Below are 27316 nucleotides of genomic sequence, written 5' to 3' on the forward strand. Positions count from 1 at the left end.
GCCTTTTCACTTAGGGTATGTCTACACTACAGAGTTTTGTCGGAAAAACGGCCGTTTTCCTGACAAAACCTGACATACGTCCACACTGCAGTTGTGTTCTTCTGAAAGAAAATTGAAAAAACAGAGGGTTTTTTTTGACAATTGTAATCCTCTTTCTATGAGGAAGAAGCCTTTTTCCGAAAGAGTTCTTTTGGAAAAAGGCATGTGTGGACGGGGAAGAGGGAGTTCTTTTGAAAGAAGAGGAAAGAGGAAAAAGATGCCCTGGTGGCCAGTCTGTCCATAGTAATCGTAGCTGAAACGTGAAATAGCGTCCATTCTGTGTGGACGCTGTCTTTCAAAAAAGCAGATCACTTTTTCGATGTACTTTTGGGTGTGGTTGCTGTCTTTCGGAAGAAGTTGTTCCAGAAGATCTTTTCCGAAAAAAGGTTCTTCCAAAAGAAGCCTGCAGTCTAGACAGAGCCCTAGGGTGCATGGATAGAAATGACTGGGGAGTGCATCTTCTGCCATGGATGAAGGAGAATTACAAACTAGCAAAACAGTTCTAGTTTTTCCAGTGGAACTTTTTTCCCTGTCTAGAAACACAGATGAAAACAGAGCAGGAGTACACTTGCATGTGTGTTTAGTGAGTTACTCTGCTCTTAGTGAAGACAATAGCTTCTGCGGGCAGATGAACCTTTTTCAATTTTAAACTTTAAATGTTTTAAAGTAACGCTGCTCTATAAAGACTTACATTTGGAAGCAAGCCTAAGAAACATAGCTGAGTGCCACACGGAAAGATCTTTGTAGTTGCCCTGTTTGTAAAATAATGAGGAGGAGGGGGAGAAAGATGGCAATGAAATGTAAAAATCAATTCCCTTTTATTTTGCCAGTGGGTGAATGTTTGAGCAATGGTTTTACACTAAAGTTCTTTAATTTTCTATTAGTTATTATGGGATTTTTATAACTGGAGACCTAATATGTTTCCCAATCTGAAGAATATCATGCCAGCTTTCTTAAGTGATTTTATTTGTATGGATCTTTTGTCCAAGAACTCCCCCCAAAAGATCAATTTCTCTAAAGCATTTAATGATTTTGAAAATGCCATCCAAACGATGACAGCAAGGCCTTTGCAAAGTCAGTACTCACTACATGTATGAGCATGTGTAAGGTTAGCGAAGGGAAGGATCTACGTTAAATTAAACTGTCCATTAAATTAAGACTGAATGATCTAACCTTACTTACAGGAGGCCCCTGATTTCCGACATGATTGGTTCTGGGCGAAGTGTTGCAAGTCGGGGGCATCGTAACTCGAACCCTCATTTACGGTAGGTGCTGTGCACCATCGTAAACGTGGGCCAAGGACATAAGTTGGGGTTTTTCTGCCCCTTCTGTAAGTGCGGGGGGTCGGAATTCGGGCAGTTGCATGTCGGGAGCCTCCTGTTCTCATACATGTTTGGCTCTTAAACTGTGTCTTTCTAAATGTCCATCCAGGAGTTGCAAACAATTCAAGTAGGCCAGGAAGCACTTCAGTTAGTCCTGGATGAAGAGGTTTAGGCAAAGATTTTTGAAAGGCGCAGGTGACTTTGGGGGGCTCGGATTTTGGATGCCTTCAACTTGAAATGCCTTGAAGGGAGCCTGACTTTTAGAAAACGTTGAGCATCCACTCCCAGGAAATCACGTCTCTTCTAGGTGTCTGGAATGGGGCACCAGAAATCACTAGATATTTGTGGAACACGTTGGCCTCGAAGTTTTGTATTGCAAAGGGAGAGGGAGGGACAGTAACACGCCCTCTGCTCTGCCCCGAGCACAGGTTGGTAGAGGAAATACAAGTATTTTTCTACAAAAGACGGAGGGAATTGTATAATTTGGGTAACCTAGGAAGGTAGGCAAATCTCCCCTAATTGTATACAGACCTTGTCTCAGTCTTTTGACTAGTGAAGCTTTCCTCAATTTGGGATATTGTGATCCTAATCAGAGACCTTTTAACCATACATCAAAGCAGACTCTCCTCATCTGCATACCTCCAGGCTGGCATGGCTTGATTACATGGTTTCCGGCTAACAGACTCATCTCTGGCCAGGTGTCTTTTCCGCTGTGGACGACTGATTCCTTTTTAGTCTTCAGCGCGGAGGCAAAGAAGTGTAATCCTAGTAGGACTGCCCGCCATGGAAGGGACCCGCTGATTTGGAAATGTCTCTCTGTGGTGGCCGTGAAATATCAGTATCTGATACCTGCCTATTGCAAGGCCGCACCTCTAACCTCAGGTAGAGCAGACTGGTCATTAGCCTTTCCTCCTGCATTTTAAGCCTGTCTGCTTCCTTCCCCTTCTCTTCTTTTGTTCCCCTAATTACTTTGATTGCATCAGCATATCCAGCCCGGATCTGCTGCTTGGTTCCAAAGGCAGCATGAACTGTCTTCTCAGGCATCCTATGGTAAGGGGGAGAAGGGGGCCTCAGTCAGGTGGGACAGGACGATCTGGGTCTTGAACCCCCAAGTTGGAGTGGGTCCAGGCTTGGAGGCAGCTCTCCAGCTCCTTCCAGGGAGAGTCCCTAACTTCAGCAATAGATTTCAGACTCTTCCCACTGCTTCATGGATGCTCTGTGCTCCCCCTGCCTTTGTTGGCGACGGGGTTTATGTTAGTTAGCCTCTTTGGAGCCATTCACCAGCTTGGGAGAGGGAAGCTCTCTCAGTTTATCCCAGCCCTCGGAGGCTTTGTCTGTGGCCTAGACATTTCGGTTGCAGACTCCGCTATGGGACTTCTCCCCGTCCCCCACCAAGCTTCCCTCTAATTTATTTCCATCCAGGCGTGGAATAAAAGTTGTTCTGTGCACCGAGACAAGTGCAGATGTGCACCACCAATAGAAACACATGCAGCCAGCTGTGGGCGCTCTGCTAATCAGCTGGGCAGCATTGGAATCTCTCCTGGGCAGCTGCCCAAGTGTTCCGTTTACAGGGAACGCTGCCCCCTCGCCCCCTGCCTTGCAGCGCCAGCTGTGGGTTTTCAGATGTAGCTACAGAGACGTCCAGCCTGTTCCCTGGGCTCCTCGCTGGCTCCCTTGGGCTTGGCTTCTGTGTTCTACATAGTTGCTGCCAGGACTCTTGTTGGTATTTGCATTGCGGCAGGATCTGGGCCCCTAATCAGGGATCCGAGCCCCATTGTGCTGGACACACCATGAAATAGGGGATCCTGCCTTAGAGGGCTTCAAGTCTGTCTAAACAAGTCACCAGATAGACAATAAATAATCCCATTTTGCAGCCTCGCTTTTTCCGTCTTGTATTCCGCCCTCCTCGGCTTGGGTGCTGCAACTAGGAGGAGGGTGTATGTGAGGGGGGGTGCTGCTGCCTCCCTAGCATGAAGGGGATTCCACTATATCCCAGGTTTACAGGTTGATTCAATGCCTCTAAGCACCTGCACTATACAAATCGTTGCCCTTGGAGAGCAGTGTATATATTCCCCTTGGAAGCGGTTGATAAGGGAATATCATCAGGCATCGGCGATATACCCCCACCTTTCCCATGGCTGAGGTGCGGTGAGTATAAGGCACCTGCAATGGCCGGTTTACCCTTTGTATATTACCATTAGGGATGCAAGAGTCTAGCTGCATAAATGGGTAGCTGTTATTCAGACACTTACACACGGTTCCCAGTCTGGCTCCTGGGGAGCCGGCTGCTGCCCTGTGCTGGTACAGAGGCAGCAGCGCAGGGCAGCAGCTGGCTCTCCGGGAGCAGGGCGGCGGGTAGGAGCTGGTACTCACCGGGGGCTGGCTGCCACCCTGCAGGTACCTGTATAACCGCTGAAATCTTCAGTGTTACACGGTTAGCAAATTACATGCATTTTAACATCCCTAATTACCGTAGCACCTCAGGTACGTTCATGAACTTGTAAGGTGCTGAATATCGTCGGCTCTTCAGGAGGGTCAAATGTAGGAAAAGTCCCTCAGTTTGGTCTCAAGTAATTCTGTTTCCCTGACACATCGCGAGCTTTTCTCTATCTATCCAAGCAGCCATCGCCATGGTATCTCCTGCCAGCTTATCTGTCACATTTTAAACGATGTGTCACATTCCAGTGAGATTCGTACGTCAAATTATTTTAAACAAACAGAAAGTGGAAAGTGTCCGTTGCCTAGAAACACTTTTTCTGAGCACTCTGGCATTTGCTCTGTTCTCTAACTTTGCATAAATGAAATTGGGTGCAGAAGTAGGGAGGCTTTTAAAAGAAGTTATTTGTTGAAATCTATGTTGTTTCCCTCTTTTAATGTGTGGCGCGCTCCCTGGGGCTTAACTGTGGCATGATATATTGAGGTATTATCTTGATGTGCAAAAGAAAATAAACTTTTTTTTCCTTACAGGGCTTGATTAAAATCCGAGGTGATCGCTGCTGGAGAGAGTTGACCTGTATGGATTACCATTATGAGGTGAGCATTCGGAACACCATTAGTTGTCTATCTGCTTTACCTTGTTAGTAAATCTCTCTTTTCTCTGCATCTTTTCTCTCCTTTTCCAGCTGGGTTACGCTCATTGTTCCTCCAACCCAGCCCACTTCCACTGGGGTAGTCCAAGGATCTCCAGATAACTTTATCCATGCGCCATGCAACTTTTTTCCATCCAAGAAACCCATGAGACTTCTTCCTCCTAGCCCTCTCAGGACTAACATCAAAAGACTCAGCTAGGTTATTCCCTGTGTGAAAATTGTGCAAGAAAAACCATCAACTCTTAATATCCAATTAAGTTCTCTCTTTCAATTTCTGACTTGTACAAAGTGCTGGGTTAAAAAAAAATTGGTTTTCTTCAGAATGGTCCAATTAAGGCCTCCCAGTTTCTGACTTTTACAAGGTGTTGGGTTTTTTTTTTAAAGATTTTTTTTGGGCGGGGAGGTTCTTCATAACTTGCTTTAAAGATACAAAGACAATTTTATCTCCACGCAACACGATGAAGGTTTTGGCAAGCTTTTGTTAATGAGCAAGCCAAAGGTTTATTATATGTGGAAGAACCAATGAGCCATCTCCCTGCTTAGTATTTGGGAAGATCCAGCTGCAATCCGATCATAGAATTCGAGGGGTAGCCGTGTTAGTCTGAATCTGCAAAAGCGACGAGGAGTCCTGTGGCACCTTATAGACTAACTGAAGTGTAGGAGCATAAGCTTTCGTGGGCAAAGACCCACTTCGTCAGATGCATGTAGTGGAAATATCCAGAGGCAGGAATAAATATACAGGCCAGGATCAGGCTGGAGATGATGAGGTGATCCAATCAAGGAGGATGAGGCCCACTTCTAGCAGAATGGAATCAATGGACACAAATCTGATATTAGGAATGGCAACATACAAAAACCTGTAGGGGAACACTTCAATCTTCCTGGACACACAATTGCAGATCTAAAAGTAGCCGTCCTGCAGCAAAAAAACTTCAGGACCAGACTTCAAAGAGAAACTGCTGAGCTACAGTTCATCTTTAAGTTTGACACAATCAACTCTGGATTAAACAAAGACTGTGAATGACTTGCTAACTACAAAAGCAGCTTCTGTTCTCTTGGAATTCACACCTCCAGATCAGCTGCTAGAAGTGGGCCTCATCCTCCTTGATTGGATCACCTCATCATCTCCAGCCTGATCCTGGCCTGTATATTTATTCCTGCCTCTGGATATTTCCACTACATGCATCTGACGAAGTGGGTCTTTGCCCACGAAAGCTTATGCTCCTACACTTCAGTTAGTCTATAAGGTGCCACAGGACTCCTCGTCGATCATAGAATTGATACTGATGCACCAAAGCAGGGCTAGAAAAATGGGATTTGAAACTCTGTAGTCAGCATCAGGTAGATAGAAGGTCTGCTAGTTTGCTTGTCTTTTAACATTCCAAGGAAGTTCTTATTCCCTTCATCCAGGCCCAAGACATTCTAAAATGGCTAGTGACTGTTGATACTTCAGCGTCTGGGTGTTTGGGTTGTCTCTCCTTAAATGGTTTGATTTTTCAGAAGGTGGGTGCTTTCTGTTTACTCTTCCAAACGACAGACCTACGACAGCAGGAGTCGGGTCTAGAAACAAAGTCCGATCAAATATTCGGTGCATCAGTCATCAAGTTCTCCCCCTATATACTTTTGTCTTTTGAAACCCATCTTAGTGAGTCATTTTCACTTTGGTAATAAATAGCTGTTTGCACTCTGGCTCCAGGCATTACCACCATTTAGATTGTGGAGAGATGGAGCAATGCCGTCTTGCATTCTTGTGGTCATTATTTGGCCTTCTCGTGTGATATGGGCCTGGGATTAGAAGAGGAGATAGCTGTGACAGTAATCCAGTCAAGTAATCTGGTTCCTTGGTTGCATGCTCAAGGAAGCTGCTGAGGCAACATTCCTTTCCTCTCTGTAGCTAATACCTCTGATGACACAGTGTTCAATCGGCATTGGATCTATTGCTTAGAATCCATTTTTCTACTTGCTTAGCAGTGGCGCATCATGCACCTGTTTGCTCAGCTTTGCAAGGGCTCCCGTTTGCTTTCCCGGAGCAGTTTCTGATGTTGGCTTTGCCTCATTGTCCTCTAGAGAATTTGAGAGATCTGTTTCCTTGCACTTTCAATCTAGCAGTTGGTCTCAGGTGGAATAATGAGTCTGACATCTGGGTAGACCTTCTCAGTGGACCATCATCTCTGGAATCATGTCCCGTCCTGCAGAAGTTTTGGTAGAACTTGAGTTTTCTGACCTTCAGAATGTGTTGCAAGGAAAGTGTGTACCTTTATTTTTCATTAGGGATGTGTGAGTTTAATTGGGAGAATAATAAATTGGACAGTTATTTTAGTATATCTTCCCTCATCCTCAGCCATTTAAGACAAAGGGACTCCACCCCATAAGGTGTGTCCATCTATCCATTTCAATCCTATTTAGGGGTCAGGGCCTTACCTTCCACAGAATGAAAAATAAAATAAAAATTAGAAGTTTACCATCCTCTGAAGCCTTTACTTTTTGCTCTCGTAAGTTTTTTAAAAGAGGTGTACTTTCTTTTTTGGGATTTATGAGTGTTAGTCCAAACTGTTGAATTCATCTTTTTGCTGTTTAAAATAAATAAATACCTAGAGCCCTGCATGGATACAAATTTTGTATCTGCAAAAATGAGCCACAGATACTGGCATTGACATCCACAAATGTGAGTACCTGTGGATATAAATCAGATTTTATCTGCATATTTGCAGGGTTCTAGATGCAAAATTGGTATCTGCATCCACATCTGCAAAAATGAGCAAATCTGCAACAGCCAGCATGGATTTGTAAAGAACAAATCGTATTAAACTAATCTGATAGCTTTCTTTGGTAGGATAACAAGCCTTGTGAATAACGGAAAAGAGGTGGACATGGTATATCTAGACTTTAGTAAGACATTTGACACAGTCTTGTGTGACCTTCCTATCAATAAATTAGGGAAATACAACCTAGATGGGGTTACTATAAGGTGGGTGCATAACTGGCTGGATAACCATGCTCAGGGAGTAATTATTAATGGTTCACAGTCATGCTGGAAGGGCATAACAAGCGGGGTTCCACCGGAGTCTGTTTTGGAATCAGTTTTGTTTAATACCTTCATCAACGATTTAGATAATGGCATAGAGAGTACCCATATTAAGTTTACAAATGATACCAAACTGGGAGAGGTTGCAAGTGCTTTGGAGGATAGGGTCAAAATGATCTGGACAAACTAGAGAAATGGGTTGAGATAAATAGGATGAAGTTTAATAAAGACAAATGCAAAGTGCTTCACTTAGGAAGGAACAATCCTTTTCACATATACAGAATGGGAAGCGGCTGTCTAGGAAGGAGTACTGCAGAAAGGGATCTAGGGGTCATAGTGGACCACAAGCTAAATAGGAGTCAGCAGGGTGATGCTGTTGCAAAAAAAGCCAACACGATTCTGGGCTGCATTAACAGGAATGTTGTGAGCAAGACATGAGAAGTCATTCTTCCGCTCTACTCTGTGCTGATTAGGCCTCAATTGGAGTATCGTGTCCAGTTCTGGGCACCACATTTCAAGAAAGATGTGGAGAAATTGGCGAAGATCCGGAGAAGAACAACAAAAATGAGTCAAGGTCTAGAAAACATGAGCTATGAGGAAAGACTGAAAGAACTGGATTTGTTTAGTTTGGAAAAGAGAAGACTGAGAGGGGGCATGATGGTGGTTTTCAAGTACTTAAAAGGGTATTGCAAAGAGGAGGGAGAAAAATTGTTTTCCTTGGCCTCTGCTGATAGGACATGAAGCAACGGGCTTAAATTGCAGCAAGAGAGGTTTAGGTTGGACATTAAGAAAAACTTCCTACCTGTCAGGGTGGTGAAACATTGGAATAAATTGCCTAGGGAGGTTGTGGAATCTCCATCTCTGGAGATATTTAAGAACAGGTTGGACAGACTGCTCAGGGATGATCTAGATGGTGCTTGGTCCTGCCGTGAGGGCAGGAGATTGGACTTGATGACGTCTCGAGGTCCTTTCGGGTTCTAATATTCTATGATTCTATAACACAAAAGCAGACACGGCAAAATAGCCGTACCTACCCACATCATTGTGGATTAATAGCAGGCACACTCTTCTGGCCTGTATGTTTTTCTAAAGCTTGGAGTATTTAAAAAAAAAAAAAAAAAAAAAAAAAAAAACACCCCACAACCCAGAACAGAAAACATTGGGATTCCATTTTCAGCTCCCTCAGGTGACCCTAACCTACAACAATCATCCAGCTGAATGCAACAATTTTTGAAATCAAAACCAGTGTCAGCTGTGTAGCCCAGAAAGTTAATTAAAACCACTCCTGTACTATCCATAATGCAGGATGCAAAGCCTGCAGAAGTCATTAGGGACAGGCGCACAAAGAAGGCCACGTCATCAATATCAGTTATTGTAATAATCCACACCAAAGAGAGGTTAAACCCTGGCAATTGCAGATGAGAAGCCAAAACACACCTGCTGATGGAACACTTTCCTCGCTCTGTATGTGGGAGAAATGGTTTTGAGAAAACTCTCCTCAGGCAACCAGTGCTGATTGGAAGGAACACATATTTTGGATGATATGGAAAAGCTCAGTCCTGTTCATTTGTGGGTCATTAAGGCTTCATCGCACAGTACTCCTCAGTTCATTGAGGGGGAAGGGTAGTCCGTTCCAGCTCAGGGGAAAACGCTGGTTGGTTAGTTGATCCTGGGCAGCTTTGCAGATGGGTCGTAGCCGTCATGTCCTGTATGTAATTTTGGGCATGTGCCCGTGTAAAAAAACAAACAAAGCAGACAGACAGATTACCACCAGACACAAGACCCTTCCATTCCCTGGATGGTCTCATAGCCAATCTCTTTCACATCCACCTTTATCCCTCACTTCCACCATGGATATTTCCCAGCTAGTGAGATCTGAAGGAAGAGCTTTTTCCTCCTACTCCATTGGCCAAGTCATTTCATGTCTACCTGCGAGCTGCTACCCCATATAGCACCGTGGTTAGCCAGAACCTGGCTCTGTCATGGAGTAGGACAAGGAGAAAGCTGTTTACAGAATTGTAATTTGGGAAAGTAAATCAGAATCCATCTAAAGAGTGGGAGGAAAAGGGGAGGAGAAACAGGCTGTTGCTAAAGATGTCTCTGGAAGGGAGGAAATTATTCAGGAGGCTGCTTGTAATTAGAATGATAAAACTAGGTAACGGACCAACTTTCAAATGGACGCAGGCCAAATTTAGTCTGCAGTGATGTATGTTGGCCACCCCAGCTCTCGTATTCCAATCCGATGCTCCAATCCAAAATCTACATGTGCTCCCTTGCCAAGGGAATTAATGAAAACACATGGCCCCCGTCTCTTGCCTATTGAGCGTACGCTGTACTATTTATTTGTAGTAGAACCAGCAGCTATGCTCGTGGAAAATAACATTTCCACTTTTGTCGGAAATCATGTATAAAATAACATGTTGTTATGGCTTCGGTAATTAAACAGAGAACATATTTTTTTGCCTCTCTTTGCCCCTCTTGGGCCTTAACCAAAGACTTTATGGAGATCTGTTCCTCAGCTTAAAGTTCTTTGTTTGGAAGGCTTCTGACCCTCACATTTGTGTATTTTAAAGAGGGAAATGGCAGACTGCATAATTTATACAGACATGGTATTTTCCAGCCTTCACGTGTTGCTCTGTCGTCTCGTGAGGCGATAGGGTTGGAGTCGATTTGCTCAGATAGGAGTGGAAGGTGATGTAGAACGACCTTAGCAAAGTTTGGCAGTTTCGACCTATACTTGATTTCCCTTGCAGCTGTAGTAGAAGTGCCAGGAATGCTAAACTCTTAATCCCAGCTCCTGGGGTGAGTTACTGAATAACCTGGAGCAAGGTGTTTAACGCTTTTAGTGTTGCTGTCTCCATGTGTGGAGTTGTGTTCCGAAGGTGGGGCTGTGATTGGATATGGCAGAGGAGAATTCTGATGGTGAAAGCGGGTGAGAGGAAGCTTTTCCGGATTGTGGGACCGCTGATGCACAGAAAAATCACTTGGGGGCCACAGAAGTGAGACGCAAAAAAACCCGAAAACAAAATAAAAAAACCCAAAACAATGCCCCCCCCCCCCTTTCAAGCCCTCACTGATGTGGCTCCTGACTGAGAAGGAGACAGTCCTTTCTCACATTCTCCTCACACACCACAGTCTAGAGGGGCCCAGGCTAGTAGATTTTGTGTGCTCTAGCCCCATGGGGGTGGGGCTGGAGTGCTAGCATGGGCTGTCCAGTGCTGGTGGGGGAAGCCTTGAGCCTTAGGAGCCAGATCCAGGCAAGCCGAGGGCCACATCCGGCCCCTGGGCCTTAGGTCCCCCACCCCTGATTTAAAGGCTCGTACGGCGTTTCGAAAAGGCCAGAGTCCCAGACGTGCCCGTTGGCACACGCCGGCCCAAGGGCAGCGTGTACAGGCTGCCAGTGAGAGGGACCCTGCCCAAGGTATTAGCACACGTAAGAGAGGCCTGTGAAAAGGCAGGAACAGAATGGCCGTTGCAGACTTAGCCTTGAAAGTCTCTTCCTGCTTTATTATGATTCATTCATGTAGCTGTTCCAGCACTGACGGCTGAGGTTGGATTAATTTTGCATGGTGGGCCCCCCCCCCCCCTTTTATTTATTTTTTTTAAATCCTTTTGCTACTTTTTGGAATTGCATTTAGTGAAACCTGTTAACTCTGCACGTACCATGGATGGAGCCGGTTTTTTATTAACCACTTCTCTACTGGGTACACAAGGGGAGCCAAAAGACAGCTCCTACCAGTGTCCATGGCATCACTCCCCTGCTCCCCCCCACCATTGAGTTGATGCAGAAGCAGCCCCCATGGAGCTAAGCTGTGGGGTGGACTCTCCACTTTTCTGTAGTCCCATTGTCCTGCTTAGGAGCAGTGGCTGGCTACCTCCTCCCAGCAGCGATGGGGGAATCTCTAGTGAGTCGGGGGCCCTGCAGCTGGCTTTCCTGTCCTGCAGCCTCTGGAAGCAGGCAGGGAAAGGAGGGGCAGGAGCATCGCTGGTGCACACTGAGCTTGGGTCTGTTCCTGGCGTGCGCCCAGCTTGCGGACGATTGCCAACTGGCACAGGTCAGAGCGTCCTTCCAAACGTGCACTGGCATCGATGGTCAGGCAGAGAATTTCGGAGTTGTAACCAGCTCCCCCCCACGGTGCCTTCCCATCCCCTGCATCGCCAGACTCACACTCAGCTGGCCCGTGGTCGGCTTCTTCCACATGTGCAACTCAGCTGACATAACACGGTGCCTCGACTGTCGGGGTGAATCCTAGCACGGGGCCTGTATGCGACAGCTCCATTCAGAGATCTAACCTATGCTCTGGTTTTGTGGAACACCTTGCAGCCATATGTCCTGGCATGTGAATGGTTGGAAAGGCGTGGAGGGAAGGGGGATTTGTATGTGTAAACTCAAGCCTAGTACGAACAGAGCCTGTGTTTTCCATTTCAAGCACGAGTCCCCATGGAGTAGGACAGTGAGGTCATCTTAGAAATGGGAAAGTCCAACTGGATCACACGTCTCCTGTCTCTTGTGCTCCAGTGCAGGATGTTTCCCTCAGGTCTGTCGTTTGGGTGCTGTCGTGATGGTCAGTGCATTGCTTGTTTTCTGATTCAACCAGGGCTACTCAACTTTGGAAGCCTCAGGGGCCACAAGGATATTCACAGCACATGCCGAGGGCTGCAACTTCGGTGTGGTTGAATGCACATGCAAATATATATGCAAATAGCTTCTTTCACACTGACGGGCATGAATACAAAGCACTTCCCACAATGCCCTGGCACTCCTGGCATCTCCTCTCAGGGGGCTAGAAACAGCAACACCCTGCACCCATCTGTTTCAGCCAACCCGTCCACTTGCCTCTTTCAATGCTCATCCCGCCTGGGAGATGCCTCGCCGTTGTGGAACGTGTTCCCAGTGGAGGCCATGCGCAAAGAATCCCAGCCACGGGCTGAGTGTTGAGTGTAGCCCCAAACCGCACTGCGGGCTGCAAACAAACGGGCCACGGGCCGCATGCTGAGTAGCCCTGGATTAAACAGTTGCCTACAACAACTGACACAGAAAGACGCCTTGGAGGATTGCCTGCTTTAAAAAGAACTGTCTTTCTGAAGTGCAGCCACCCTCCCGCGATGGACTGGTAGCTGTCACTTGAAACTTGCAGCGTCACACGTGCGCGCCTTGGTGCCTGATGCCTTGAAACGTGCCGAACGTTTCTGCTGTGCCCTGCTTCAGCGACGTGATGTTCTCAAGACGGGTTAGACCGCTGTGTGTCTCACAAACGCCACAGACGTGGCAGTTGGAAAGAGACTGGGAAATGAAGGAGGAATCGCTATCAGGCAGAGAAAGAAAGACCATCCATCGCTTTCCACAGCCCTAACAGGGCAATGTCCGTGCCAGCGAGGCAGCTGAACGTTAACAGATCATCGGCCCAAGATCTGTGAAGCAGATTGAGTACTATTGGTGCCTGATTTGAGGTAGGGGTGTGTGACAGGGCGGACAGGCCCCGTACTGAAGAGCAGGGAGTAGTCCAGGCCCAACTGGCTGAGAAGGCCCCACCCCTGCAGCCCTGCTGGGCATACTCCCAGCAGAGCCAGAGTATAAAAAGAGAGAGAGCCCTGCAGCGGGGGAGGCCGCAGGGGGAAGGAGGAGTCCAGGCCGTGCCGGTGTTTCTGCAGCAGGTGAGACCGGAGTCGCTGCCCGTGCCTGACCCTGAGGTGTCCATAGCTGTGAGGTAGAGCCAACGTGGGACTAACAAGGGTTATTGCAGGTCAGGATTGACGTTCCGTTGCAGAAATAGGGTGTGTGTGGACATGGCAACTCTTCCCATCCACAAAAGCTTGCCCATCAACACACACAAGATACTCTATCATGGTTTGTCCTTCTCTCATACCGTCAGCTCAAGAATCTCAAAGTGCTCTACATCCGTTGCTGAATTAAGCTTCGTGATCCCTTATGAAGAAGGCAAGTTTACAGATGGGGGAAACTGAGGAATAGCGCTGTTAAGACACTTGCCCAAGGAGATAGAAAGTCTGTGGTTCCTGAGTTCCTTTTGTCTTTCCAGAAGGCCATTTTTCTTGTATGGCATTTTGCTATCTGAGCGCTCATAAATACTACACATGCTATAATTATTTTCTAAATGGGAAACACAAGCCGCATGAAGTTTTAAGGTGTCTACAGAGTCGCTTTAACTTTGCCAAACAGGTATTGGAAGAGAAATAATGGAGTCACGCTTTGGGCCTTCTGAGTTTCATAGTGCCCCTGGGAAAAGCGTTGTCATTGCTTACGCTGGATACTGCTCAGAACATAAGAGGTCACTTCTTCCAATTTCTACAAATTGTTGCTAATTATTCTATAACCATTTTTCTTAGAGCTCATCAATCAGCACTCTAACCTTTTGCATACAGCAGATCTCTACTTGATAGTATCCTTTGTTCCTAATTAGGTGCTTGCTGACAGATAGCCATGCTGATAACGATGAGAAGGAAGCTTGCTGGTTAGTTCCAGTTTTTCTTTAACTGTCTCTTGATTTCCTTTTTTCTTCTAGAGAAATCGCCATTAGACTTTTGGCCTCCCTTTGTCAAACTTTTTATGAACTAGGAAGTAATGAAAAACTCCATGCCTAGCAATTAATTTTGGTGGCACAGAAAATTATCTCTGTGTGTATCATCACTGAGGTAAACAGGAAGAAGTTTAATAAGGAGAAATGCAAAGTACTCCAGTTAGGAAGCAACATTCGTTTCACACATACAGAAATGGGAAGCGATTGTCTAGGAAGGAGTCCTGCAGAAAGGGATCTAGAGGTCATAGTGGACCACAAGCTAAATATGAGTCAGCGCTGTGACACTTGCAAAAAAAGCAAACATGGTTCCGGGATGCGTTAGCAGGAGTGTTGTGAGTAAGACACAAGAAGTCATTCTTCCGCACTACTCTGCGCTGATTAGGCCTCAGTTGGAGTATCGTGTCCAGTTCTGGGCACCACATTTCAAGAAAGGTATGGGGAAATTGGAGAAGATCCAGAGAAGAGCAACAAAAATGATTCAAGGTCTAGAAAATGTGAGCTATGAGGGAAAACTGAAAGAACTGGGCTTGTTTAGTTTAGAAAAGAGAAGACTGAGAGGGGGCATGATAGCGGTTTTCAGGTATCTAAAAGGGTGTCACAGGGAGGAGGGGGAAAAATTGTTCTCCTTGGCCTCTGAGGATAGGAGAAAAAGTAATGGGCTTAAACTACAGCAAGGGAGCTGTAAGTTAGACATTAGGAAAAACTTCCTGACTGTCAGGGTGGTTAAACACTGGAATAAATTGCCTAGGGAGGTTGTGGAATCTCCATCACAGGATATATTTAAGAGCAGGTTAGAGAGACAGATGTCAGGGAGGATCTAGACCGTGGTTGGTCCTGCCACGAGGGCAGGGAACTGGACTCGATGACATCTCGAGGTCCCTTCCAGTTCTAGTATTCTATGGTCACTAGTGTCTTGGGGTAGGTTATATGCTAAGCCACTCTATGCTGATGGGGACTCAGCTGCTTCTGGGGTTTACAGAAGCTAGGAGTCAGACCTCCAATCCAAAGCGTCTTTTTGAAGTTACAGATTAAGCGGAACTGGAGCAGAGTGAAAATAAGGAAGAGGAGAATTTGGAATACATTTCTAGGGATGGTGCAATGCAAGACATAAATGGGAGGACTGCAGCTTCCTCAGTCATAGGATGCTTTTCCAGGAAGAGATGAGTTCCACCTGACCAAGAACTAGCCAGCCTAGTAAGGAAAGTTTTAACCTAGGTTCAAAGAGGGTAGGTGACAACATTCCGCCAGTAAGCACGTAAAAGGAGAGACCTTAACAGCTGGGGGATAGGAGGATGGAAAATCACAGTAGGACCATAGGAGCAACACATTGGAAATCAATGGTGGAATATGTTGAACATCTTAAATGTCTGTATACAAACACAAGACATATTGGAAATAAACAGGAAGATCTGAAAACATTAGTACAGAAGCTAAATTATGACCTAGATGGGGTCACAGAGACTTGGTAAGTGAAATCTCATGACTGGAGTCTTGGGATAGAGGGGTATTACGTGTTTAGGCAGGAAAATAAGGGAGGAGGTGTCACAATACCCATCAAGCATTCCTAAAGTTTGGAAGGTGGTGGGAGGCAGACCAGTTGATAGTCTCTTGGTAAAAAAAAAAGGGGGGGGGGAGTAGGAGTAATGTCATGGGAGGGTTCTACTCTAGATCACCAAATCAGGAAGAAGAGTTAGATGAGGCATTTCTAGGGCTCATAACAGGAATGTCCAAAACACAGGAGCAGCAGCAATGGAGGGAGAACTTTGACCATCCTGAGATCTGGGGGAAAGATAATACAGCACAACACAAAATCTCCCATAAGTTCTGGAAATGTATTGGGGGAGGGGGGGGTCAACATGTTGTTTCAGAATGCAGAGGAAATAACTAGAGCAGTAGCTGTTTTAGACTTGATCTTGACCAACAGAGAGGAATTGGTTGTGTTTGAAGGTGGAGAGCAGTTAGGAGAAAGGGATCCTGAAATGTTGGAATTCATTATTTGAAGGAAAGGAAGGGGCAGGAAGACCGAAATGAGAACAATGGGTTTCAAAAAAGCAGACTTCAACAAATTCAAGAGACATGGTAGGCAAGGTCCCATAGGAAGAAAATCTAAGAGAAAAAGTTCTTCAGGAAAGTTTGCAAATTCTCCATACTACAATATTAACGGCACAACTGCAAACTATCCTGATGCAAAGGAAAGATAGGAAGAATAAGAAGAAGCCAATATGGCTCCTCAGGAGATCTTTAATAACCTGAACATCAAAACAGAATCCCACAAAAACACATGGGATGAAATGCTAAAGAGGAGTACAAAAGAATAGCTCAAGCATATAGGGAAAGATCATGACAACTAAGGCACAAAATGAGTTACCAAGGGCCACAAAAGGCAACAAGAAGTTCTTTACATATGGTAGAAGCAAGAGAAGGATGAAGGCAAGTGCGGTTCTAGAAGCAGAAGAACTTAATAGCTGATGATGAAGAAGGCTGAAGGGCTTATGATGCCTATTTTGATTCAGTTTCATTAAATGCTCAACACAATTAATATTGATGAGGGGGGAAATAGGGAAAGATCAGGTTTAAGAATATATAGATAAATTAGCTACAGGTAGTCCCTGACTTACGAATGGGTTACGTTCCGAACACCTGGTCATAACTCGATTTGTTTGTAAGTCAGAATACATGCTTTTAAATGCGGCCGCACTGTTTGTAAGCACGGATCGTCCGTTCGTAACTCGGGGACTGGCTGTAATGGGCTTAATGGGAGGTTGGTCGTAAGTACACACAGTCATAAGTCGACGCGTTCGTAACTCGGGGACCGGCTGTATATGCAAGTTGGCAGTGCCCAATGAAATACATCAGAATGTACTTAAGGAACTAGCTGAAACAATCTTGGAGCCATTAGCAATGATCTTTGAGAGGTCATGGCAAATGGGTGTGGTAGCAGAGGATTGGGGAAGGGCAAGCATACTCTTTATATTTAAAGATGGGAACAAAGAGGGCCCAGGGGATTATGGGTCAGCTTTAGTAACTTCAACACTGAGAAATATATTGGAACAAACGCTTAAACAATTGGTTTGTAAGCACCTAGAGGATAAGAGTGGTTATGAGAAATAGCCAGAGTTGATTTGGCATGCCAAACCAACCTAATTTCCTCCTTTCACTGTGTTGGCGGTGTAGTGACAGGAAGAGAAGTGATATATGCAATAAATCTTGATTTTAGCGAGACTTTTGACACAGATGCACATGACGCTCTCATAAGTAAATTAGGGAAATGTGGCCTAGATGAAATTACTATCCGGTGGATGCACAACTGGTTGAAAGACCATAATCAAAGAGTAGTTAGCAATGGCTCGCCGTCAGCTGGCAGGATGTAGCTAATGGGGTCCTACAGGGATGAATCCTGGCTCTAGTTCTATTCAGTATTTTCATTTACAACTTAAGATATTAGAAAGGAGAGCGTGTTTCTACATTTTCAGGTGACACCAAGTTGAGAGCTCTCTGGTGGATAGGACTAGAATTCAAAATGACCTCCACAAATTGACGATATGAATCAATAACCTGAAAGTCAGTAAAGACCCAAGAATAAAGTACTACACTTGGGAGGGCAGGGGGGCGGGAATCAAATGCACATCTACAAAATGGGGAATGCCCGGCTAAGCAGCAGTACTGCTAAAAAAGTTTGGAGGGTTAGAGAGGCTCAGTAATTGAATTAAGGGTGTTAATCGGCCTTTGCCTAACAGCCAGCTGTGCTGGGCCAGGACAGCTTTGGTGGCAGGACCAGTGGGACTAGAGGGCTGGACCGTGGGTCCTGGGGGCTGTAGTGGGAGGACCATGCAGCTGCAATGGCAGGGCAAGGGGGGGGGGGGAGGAGAGCTGGGTGTGAAAACCCAGCAGAGCCGAGTGATGGTCTCTCACTCATAATGGTTAACCGATGAAGTGCCGTTGTTTAACTGGTTAACCGTTTTACCATCCCTAAATTAAATGAGTCAGCAATGTGGTACAATTGAACAAAAGACTAATACACTGGAATGTAGTAAGAGGAGTGTTGTTTGTAAAGAGTGGAAAGTCATTGTTCTGCTCGACTTGGCGCTGTTAAGGCCTCAATTAAGTACTGTGTCCTGTTCCGGGTTCCCCCCTTCAGAAGAGGTATAGACAAATTGGAGAGAATCCAGAGGAGAGCAACAAAAAGTTTAGAAAATGTGACCTATGAGGAACGGTTAAGAAAACCCCCCAAACCCTGGGCTTTGGATTGTGGGGGGGTTGGTACATTTTCAGATATGTTAAGGGCTGTTATAAAGAAGATCTTGAGTAGTAGTTTTTTGCTTTCATTAGAGGTAGGACAAGAAGTCGGATTCAGGAAAGATAGAAGTACCATACAGCAGATATTGACACTAAGATTGATATTCAGCATAATGGACGGTATGAATAGGAGAGGCAGGCCCCACAGAGAATGGGTAGATGATATAGTACATTGGTGCGGAGCTAGTCTACAGAAACTAAGCCACTCCTCACTGGACAGGGAAAGATGGAAGGAAATAGTGAGGGAGGCACTATTGGGCCATGGTTGATGATGAGGAGGAGGAGGACAAGAAGTAATGGGTTTAATGTGAAGCAAGGGAGATTTAGGTTAGGGTATGTCTACACTACCCCGCTAGTTCGAACTAGCGGGGTAATGTAGGCATACCGCACTTGCAAATGAAGCCCGGGATTTGAATTTCCTGGGCTTCATTTGCATAAGCGGGGCGCCGCCAATTTTAAAACCCCGCTCGTTCGAACCGCATGCAGCGCGGCTACACGGGGCACGAACTAGGTAGTTCGAACTAGGCTTCCTAGTTCGAACTACCGTTACTCCTCGTGGAATGAACTAGGAAGCCTAGTTCGAACTACCTGGTTCGTGCCCCATGGAGCCGCGCTGCACGCGGTTCGAACGAGCGAGGTTTTAAAAATGGCGGCGCCCCGCTTATGCAAATGAAGCCCGGGAAATTCAAATCCCGGGCTTCATTTGCAAGTGCGGTATGCCTACATTACCCTCCTAGTTCGAACTAGGAGGGTAGTGTAGACATACCCCAAGATATTAAGAAAATCTTTCCATCTCTAATAGCAGTTAAGACCTGGAATAGCGTTTCAAGGGAAATTGTGGAATCCCCATCAGAGATTTTCTAGGAACAGGTTCGATAAACACCTGTCAGGGATGGTCTAGGTTTACTTGGTCCTTCCTCAGCTTAGGGGCTGGGCTTGATGACCCCTCTGGGGTCCTTCCAGACAAACATTTCTATGATTCGAAGAAGTCTTGAAAAAAATGGAATCTATTATACAGTATGTCTGTAGCTCTATATATTTACCAACACGGCCCACTACAAATTCAATCCAGCCAGGAGTGGTGATTAGGTTAGTAAATTATTAAACCCAAGAAACAGCTTTCTCAAGCTCTAACTTCAGTTTGCAGGCTCATGTCTTGGGAAGCGAATGACTTTATGAAAATAAGGTGAAGAAAGTTTTCTGAGAATAACTTATTTCGGCTAGAGCGCCAGACCCTCAACTTGGGTTAGGCATAGTGCTGAACAAAACCCGACCCAAACCCAAGAACCTCTGTAGCATTGCTAGAAAAATTCAGCACTCTATTTGTTGCTACCTTCCTTGGCTATGGTTAGTGTAACGGGGCGGCTCTCGTCTCCCGCGAGCACCCCCATGTGGCCGAGTGCATGTGCCTGCACTGCCCTCGGTCTTTCGCCTTTTCGGTTACTCAGTAATCTCTCAATTTAGTCCATTTCCCCACTCAGTGTAAAAGTGCCTCTTGGGCAGGGGTGGGGCGCCTCAGGCCTGGGGACCAGATGCGGCCCCCAGTTTGCCTGAATCTGGCCCCTCCTGCATTGGAGTACACACGATCTACTAGCTTGGGCCCCCTTAAGCTCTGGTGTGTGGGAAGTGTCTTTCTTCCTCAGTCAGGGGCCACATCAGTGAGGGTATGTCTACACTAGCCCCCTCCTCGTGGAATGAGGTGTAACACTTAATTCGAACTAAGGACTTAGTTTGAGTTAACGTTTGACTACCGCGTGTAGCCGCGGGCAGTTAGTTTGGACTAGGGGGATTTAAAAATGGCGCCCGGACGGGAAGATGCAAATAAAGCCCGGGATATTTAAATCCTGGGCTTCATTTGCAACTTCAAATGCCTACATTAGCCTCCCTAGTTCGAACTGGGGACTTAGTGTAGACATACCCTGAGGGATTTTTGTGTGCGGCCCCTGACTGATTTTTCTGTGGGTCAGTGGCCTCCGATCCAAAAAAAAGATTCCCTGCTCGTGCTCTAGGGCTTCTTCTGGAGACAATGTTCTCAACAGCTTCCCACTCTGAGCTGTCCCTGTTTCCACCCACTACCCTGATCTTCTCCTTTCCGAGTCTGATGCAGCTTCATATATAGTCCCTCCTGGTTCCCCGAATGGCTGGTTCCTCCACAGCCACTTCAGCCTACTGGGAGGACTTCTCTATGGTCCTTCTCTGGCCTTAGGGCCTAGCCTCATTATAATCAGGAAAACAGTATTTTTCTTACCGGTTCCCTGACCCTTGAGATACAGAAGCTGTTTTTACATGCACTTCTCCTGCCACAGGTTTTATCAAAGGGAAATGGGAAAAATTAGACATCCACGATAAAATATGGACAGCCCATTAGTAACCAGTCCCTCTCATGCCCCCAGTACTTTGCAAGGCAATGACATTAAAATGGATTGACTGAGAATTAGACACATGTGATCTTTGTATTTCTTTAGGGTCAGAGTTCAGCGAAATATCATTCAACGCGTGACAGAGAAGAGGATGATGGACACTGTAGCTAATTATAAGGGAAGGAATTAGTTCAAGAATGGACATCCAATCGAATGAAAGACATAAAGGGCCAGTAGATATTTAAACTGAAGACGCAGGCACTGTAATTGCAGAGGTGTAGAAAACTCAGTGCAGGATAGGTTTGAAGCGCTGAATTTGTGACATGGTCACACAAAGGAGATCAAATCAAAACACGTCTCTTGTTTTCAGTTCTGGTTGTGGCACGTGGATTCAGATTGCTGTAATTGGATGTTATAAAGTTGAGGGCTACTTCGGAAGCAAAATGCAGGAATAGACAGATTCTGAGTTCATGTTGAAATTGGGAAACCAGAGAAATGTGATGGTCTGATGATAATGCAGGCTCCAGATCCAAACCAAGGCTACTGTTGCGAGGCTTTGGGGTTGCAATTTATTGCTATCTAGCTCTAGCGATGCCAAACCAAAAGGTATTTGTAATTCTTTGAAATCCTCACCCTCGCTCATGTCTCATTGCAATAGAAACAGAAGCTCTGTATGCAGATTTCCCAAGGGAAACAATATTGGGCCAATGGGAGCAACAATTGGAGGTGATCTTTATAGTGGGGGGAACAATTTTGTATTGTCTAAAGGTGACTGTGGAAGGCAATGGTTATATAAAGCGAATCTGGAAATGCATTCTGAATGGGACAGTAGGCAGAGTGAAAGAAAAGTAGCTTGGATGGATGTGTATATGCCATTAAGCTGGGATGGTAATTAGTAACAATCTAAATCGGGGTGGGAAATCTTTTTTGTATCCGTGGCCATTGACCCTCAAAAAAAAAAAAAAAAATCATCGCGGCCCCCACACAGTCCCACAGGGAAGTGTGGAGACTCGGGTCTACTTCTGGGCTCTGGGGTGGGATCAGAAATGAGGGGTAGTGAGGGCTCTGTGTTGGTGCTGGAGATTAGGGGCTTGGGATATGGGAGGGATCTTCAAGATGGGGCCAAGGGATTTGGGTACAGGAGGAGGTGCGGGATGTGGGCTCAGGGCTGGGGTTCAGGTGCGGGTTCTGGGAGGGACTTAGGATGTATGAGGGGGACAGGAGGTTGGGGGTGGGCCCCAGCAGGACAGTGCTTGAGCTGGTCTCAGGCAGCTCCTGTTTGTAGGGCTAAGACAGGCTCCCTGTCTGTTCTGGCTCTGCGCAGCTAGCTGGAAGGGCCATGTGACCTATGGGAATTGTGAAGCTGGCCTGGCGGGAGGGGTGGGACAGGGTGATGTTTTCCTGATAACTCCTGCCCCTAGAGGACACAGGCTCAGGACTTCGCAGGCCACAAGAAATGACGTAGCAGGTCGGATGCAGCCCATGAGCCATAGATTCCCCCACTCCGATCTTAATTAATTAAAAAAAAATAAAGTGAGGTTTCGAATGCCTCATCCCAACACAGCACAGTTCTGCATCAGACAAACTGCCTAACTACTTAATATGAAATTAAGGAATTTGCATATGGCAGACCCAAATAATTTCTCTTTTTAAACTATTATTCATTCATCTTTGGGGTGGTCAGCTAGCCGTTGTCTCCTTCCCGATCCTGCCCCCAGGTCCCAGTTTAGGAAAGGACTTACCTCTCTGCGTACTCAGTGTCTACTCAAGCTTTGTTGATTTCAACAGGACTTCAGCACATGCTTAAGCATTACCTGTGATAGGACTCTTTTCCTCTGGGCCTTCAGTAGGATTACTCAGAGGAGCCGAGCGAGGCATTTACGAACCTGTGTGACCTTAGTCAGGTTACTTAGCCTTCCAGCGCCACACAATGTACCTGATTATCTGGGAAGAATGATGCTAACTTTCCCTTTGTTTCTTTCATTCCAATTATGCCTTGGTACATATTTATTCCTCATCTATTTACTCACAAATAATAAAATGGAAGCCCAAGATTTGTCTGCCAGGCTACGTCTAGACTACAGGCTTTTGTCGACAGAAGTTTTGTCGACAGATACTGTCGACAAAGCTTCTGTTGACAGAGAGTGTCTAGACTACATCCAGTTCTGTTGACAAAGCAAGCCGCTTTGTCGACGCAAAGGACAGTGTAGATGCAATAACGCCCTGTCGACAAAAGGTGTTATTCCTCATAGAATGAGGTTTACAGCCGTCGACAAAACTGCTGAGTTGTGTCGACGTTATGTCAACAGAACTCAGCGGCAGTGTAGATACAGGTATAGTTTTGTTGACAAAAGTCCACTTTTGTCGAAAAAACCCTGTAGTCTAGACACACCCCCAGGCTTTTTCCAGTTTGAAGAAATTGTGTATCAGTGTAAGTTACAATGTGGAAGGGGATTTATTCTTAGGAATAAAAATTCATGGCACTGTAAATAGGCTGAGATCTTTATGATGCATGTCTTTGGCCTGGATTTAGGATTGAAAGTCTATTGAAGGAAATAGGACTTAAACATACAGTATTCTAAAAGTTAAGCATGTGCGTCAGTTGTTTTCTCATTCAAGGCCTTGAATGAAAGTTAAGCGAAGTGGAAGGGGGATTTCAAGGTGTAGCAAATATTCCTCAAATGCCTTCTAATTTAGCATCAGCTTTTTTTAACTCTGAATTATTTTTCCCCCGAAGCTTTTCGGTTCAGCTTTGAGACAGCTTCCTTTCTATGCCCTTGCTCCTCTGCTGAATTTATATCCTAATATAAACCTCATTAGTTTTAATCTAACTTTTGTCCAAGATTTGTATATTGTACTTGAAGGCACCTGCAATCAAGGTTGCCTAACACTTTTCATTAGAAAACCCGTTTTCAGTTCATTCAATTTCTTTCTAGCAAAACTAAACTGAAATGGGGAAACTAGCAAAACTTTGGCGTGCAAGTCCTACAGGGAACTTCCTTTACAAGTCCTTAGAGGTTTGCAGCGTAGGAAGGAATTATTCTCCCTCTGCTGCGGAGATCAGAAGTGTAACTGTCAGTCACGCAGAATAAATGCATTGGTAATATGCCAATACCGTTTTCAGCAGTAATACAACTCCTCTTCCTGGATTCTTTTCTGTTTTCTTAAGGATTTGTTTTAAGCCTTGTGAAAGCTTCCTGTACAATGATTGGATTTCATCTTTTCATTACACTCTCCCTCTGTCTCGGACCGGCTTACAGACCACCCAGGACCCTCCTCGCTTGCCTTGAATATTTTTTCTCCTCTTTTCTCCCTCCCTCCCCTTTTCACTACTAATCAGGTTAATCCTTACAACCCACTTCGCAGCCACTTAATCAACTCTCTACCCCAACCATAAGTGGATTTGATCCTGTTGGCCAGCTTGTTAAACAGGCGCAAAAAACAGAGAGCCCCATATCATCCTTGTCCCTGTCCAATACTCTGGAAATAAGATCATAGCTTATGAAAGTTTCAGGGACCCATGAGATTTGTCAGTTTTGCAGATGGAAGGGGGCGCTTTGTACGACTGTCGTTTTATGAGCATGGGAAAGGTGTGTATTGAGGAACATGCCGGGAAGGAAGTAAAGATGACCAATTTCGGAGCCTCCAACTAGACAGAAATGGGGAAAGAGAAATAGATATAGCAGAATTTAAGGACTGGCCAGTCTTCTACGGCAGGTGCCCTGGCATCTATGGTAGGGACAAAGTTAATCATCTGAATTTCTGTTGGGGGAGGGATAGCTCAGTGGTTTGAGCATTGGCCTGCTAAACCCAGGGTTGTGAGTTCAATCCTTACAGAGGCCATTTGGGACAAAAAAATTTCAGGGATGGTACTTGGTCCTGCTGTGAAGGCAGGAGACTGGACTCGATGACCTTTTAAGGTCCCTTCCAGTTCTAGGAGATAGGCAATCTCCATTAATTTATAAATTTAAATTTATAATTCTACTTGCTAAGCAGTTTTTTCCCCTGTGGAATGAAGTAGCCTTCCATCATAAGGACGTCCATTCTAGTTTTGGATAAGTCCTCTGTATTGACTATAATGTGAAATAAATTCAGACCACCAACGTAAAGGTTTTCTTCATATTTCTCTCTTCTGGGTTTTGCCGATGATAGCGCTCCATGAATCTCTGAATAGAGATAAATCATGGCTCTGTACGCCTCGTCCTTTTTGGAGGCAACTATAATTAAACAGTTTATTATAAACATAATTTCAAGGGGCTCCTCATTGGCCCATTGTAATAATTAATAGGGGACTTGATCATTTCCTCTCAGTTGATTACTCTTTGATTTGAAAGCACAAAGCTAGACTTTGGCTTGAGAAGAAGCAGTCCCTAGTAATAATTGTAATAATAAATATTAAACCATGACTGCACCTGCTGTCTCACAGGCAAAATCCTGGTGGTTACCTTGTTAAAACTGAATAAACATAAAAGTAGAAATGACATGGAGTGAAACATTAATATTGCATCTCTTTGGACAGGCCTTTCCTCTGAAGAGATCTTCAGAAGTCAAATATAATATCAGTGGTTCCCAAAAGGGTTGTCAAATCGTTTAACCAAAAATATGGAACACTTCCCCCCCCCCAAAAAAAAACCACTGGGGAAAAAATTCTGTTGAGGGGGAAAAAAAGGCGGAGATTAAAGTTGTTGAGCAAAAAAAAGAAAAAGGGGCCCCGAGAGTTGGTTTTTAAAAAGGAAAAAAAAAATCGTGGTCCCCTTAAGAAACGCTTTTGAGCCTTTTTGGCCCTAACAGGCTACCCGCAGCCGTCTGCCATCTTGTCTCCCTGCTCCGGGCCAGACAGCTCCCCTGCAGAACCAGGTAAGCACCTGGGATTTTCATCTCCTGGCCGTGGAAAAAAAATCAAAAAATACCGGATTGTCCAGGTCAATACCGGTCACCTGGCAACCTTAATTCCCAAACTTTTTGAGCACATGGCCCCCTTCTCAGTCTATTAAAATTTTATGGACCTCCCAAAGAGTGTAGCTAATTTCAAACATTCCATTAGTTGATAATCATTTGAAATGTAGCCTAGATCATGTTATCTAAACAAAGATAGTAGTATCAAGAGATAATGCAGTGTGTCCACATTGAAATGTAACAACACTGAGATGGCATATATTTGTATTGAATAAAAGTTTATTGGCTCCACCGATCCATTTTTGCAAGCGGCCCAATGAAACCTTTCCCGCCACTGTAATATCTTTGGAATGATTAGAGTGTTCACGTGACGTGATCGTTTCAAAAAAGAGGGAAAAAAACGGTAAAAAGTGACTTTAATCCAGCATTGCTGCATTAAAGAGGTTCAAGTAGGATAGTAAACGACTCCGTTTGTATCTTCTATGCCATGTATTAAAATTCAAATTCCTAAGGTCTGTCTAGTTCATTTGCCTGTGGAGATTAGCTCACCAAATGGCTCATAACTCTGTGCTCACCCCAACCCTTCCGTTACTGCAGCGGCCTCCTCTGTCAAGTCATGTCTGAAACTCAGGCCCCAGTCAGCAAGCTGCTCCATGCAGATGCGGGGCTCAGGACCGTTCTTAGAATACACAGAATACAGAATACGCAGTGGTGTGGACCACCCAAAAGTCTGGGGCACCGCTGGGTCCTAATGTCCACCCACCTGCCTCTTCCTGTCCCTGTTCTGTGGCTGCTGCAGCCTGGTGCGTCTCCCTTCAGAGAGGTTCTAGTTAGTTTAAGGGTGACAAAGCTGGCCAAGCCTATTGTCAGGACACGGAACCTGGGAGAGAGCCATTCAAGTGAGAATGAAACCATTTGGCAGGCATTTGCCAACCCCCCAGGTCTGTCCTGTCCATTTCTGAATTAGTCCAGCGTTTCTCAACCTTTTTTTATAAAGTAACCCTTTAAAAAAATTGTAAGTACCCCCAGTACCTACAGTTTTCAGACACGCAATTTTTTTTCTACCATTGCAACACATTTGTTTAAACAGCTTAATCAAAGCCAGGCAGACAATGACATTTTTGGGTGTAAAAAGTACAAAAATAATAAAACCTTGTAAAATCTAAATAAAAATTCAATTTTCTCCAAATTTCCGTTGTGTTGGCGTACCCCCTGACGTCTCTCGAGTACCCCTAAGGGTACTCGTACCACTGGTTGAGAAACACTGGGTTAGTCGACAGGGCCTCGGTTTAAAATTTTCTTTAAAAATATTTAACTAGCAGAAGCAGCTCGAGGCCGGCTGCAGCAGCTGGTGCCCTAGGCAGGGCGGTGCAATCGCTGCCCCTGCCTGCATGGCTGTCAATGGCCATGATGTCATCACAGGGCGCTGGAGGTGCCCCGTGATGTCATCATCGGGCGCCCGGGGTAGCAGCACCATAGGCAACTGCCTAGCTCGCCTAGGCTCACGGGCCTCCCCTGTTCATTAGTGTTGTTGAAGATTATAAAGTCACATCTCTAAAAAATCACCCACCCCAGTGCCCCCCATTGGGCATAGGGGCACTCGGTCTGAAGTTCTGCTTAGGGCCCCATAAGCCCTAAGGATGGCCTGGTCAGAGGTTTATCTACACACAAGAGCTGGGAGCTCTGGAGCCTAGATTGTGAGCTCTTCCAGGCAGTCTCCATCCAGCACCCTTTGGAGGACTTGGCAAATCAA

General features: G+C 45.4%; 1 protein-coding gene across 4 annotated transcripts in view; it reads left to right on the forward strand.

Annotated features, from left to right (window-relative positions):
- LMF1 (lipase maturation factor 1) overlaps positions 1 to 27316 on the forward strand; it is a 441609-nt gene that overhangs the window by 173646 nt on the left and 240647 nt on the right. For 3 of the 4 annotated variants that reach the window (XM_075899803.2, XM_014569758.4, XM_025180933.3), the window contains one exon: positions 4329 to 4394. The exons of the other annotated variant lie outside the window; for it this stretch is intronic. In XM_075899803.2, coding sequence (XP_075755918.2) covers positions 4329 to 4394 — 66 coding nt within the window. The remainder of the gene's footprint in view (positions 1 to 4328; positions 4395 to 27316) is intronic. 4 annotated transcript variants of the gene reach the window in all.

Source organism: Pelodiscus sinensis, chromosome 15 (genome assembly GCF_052426305.1).
Source record: "Pelodiscus sinensis isolate ZL-2025 chromosome 15, ASM5242630v1, whole genome shotgun sequence".
Taxonomy (NCBI): Eukaryota; Metazoa; Chordata; order Testudines; family Trionychidae; genus Pelodiscus; species Pelodiscus sinensis.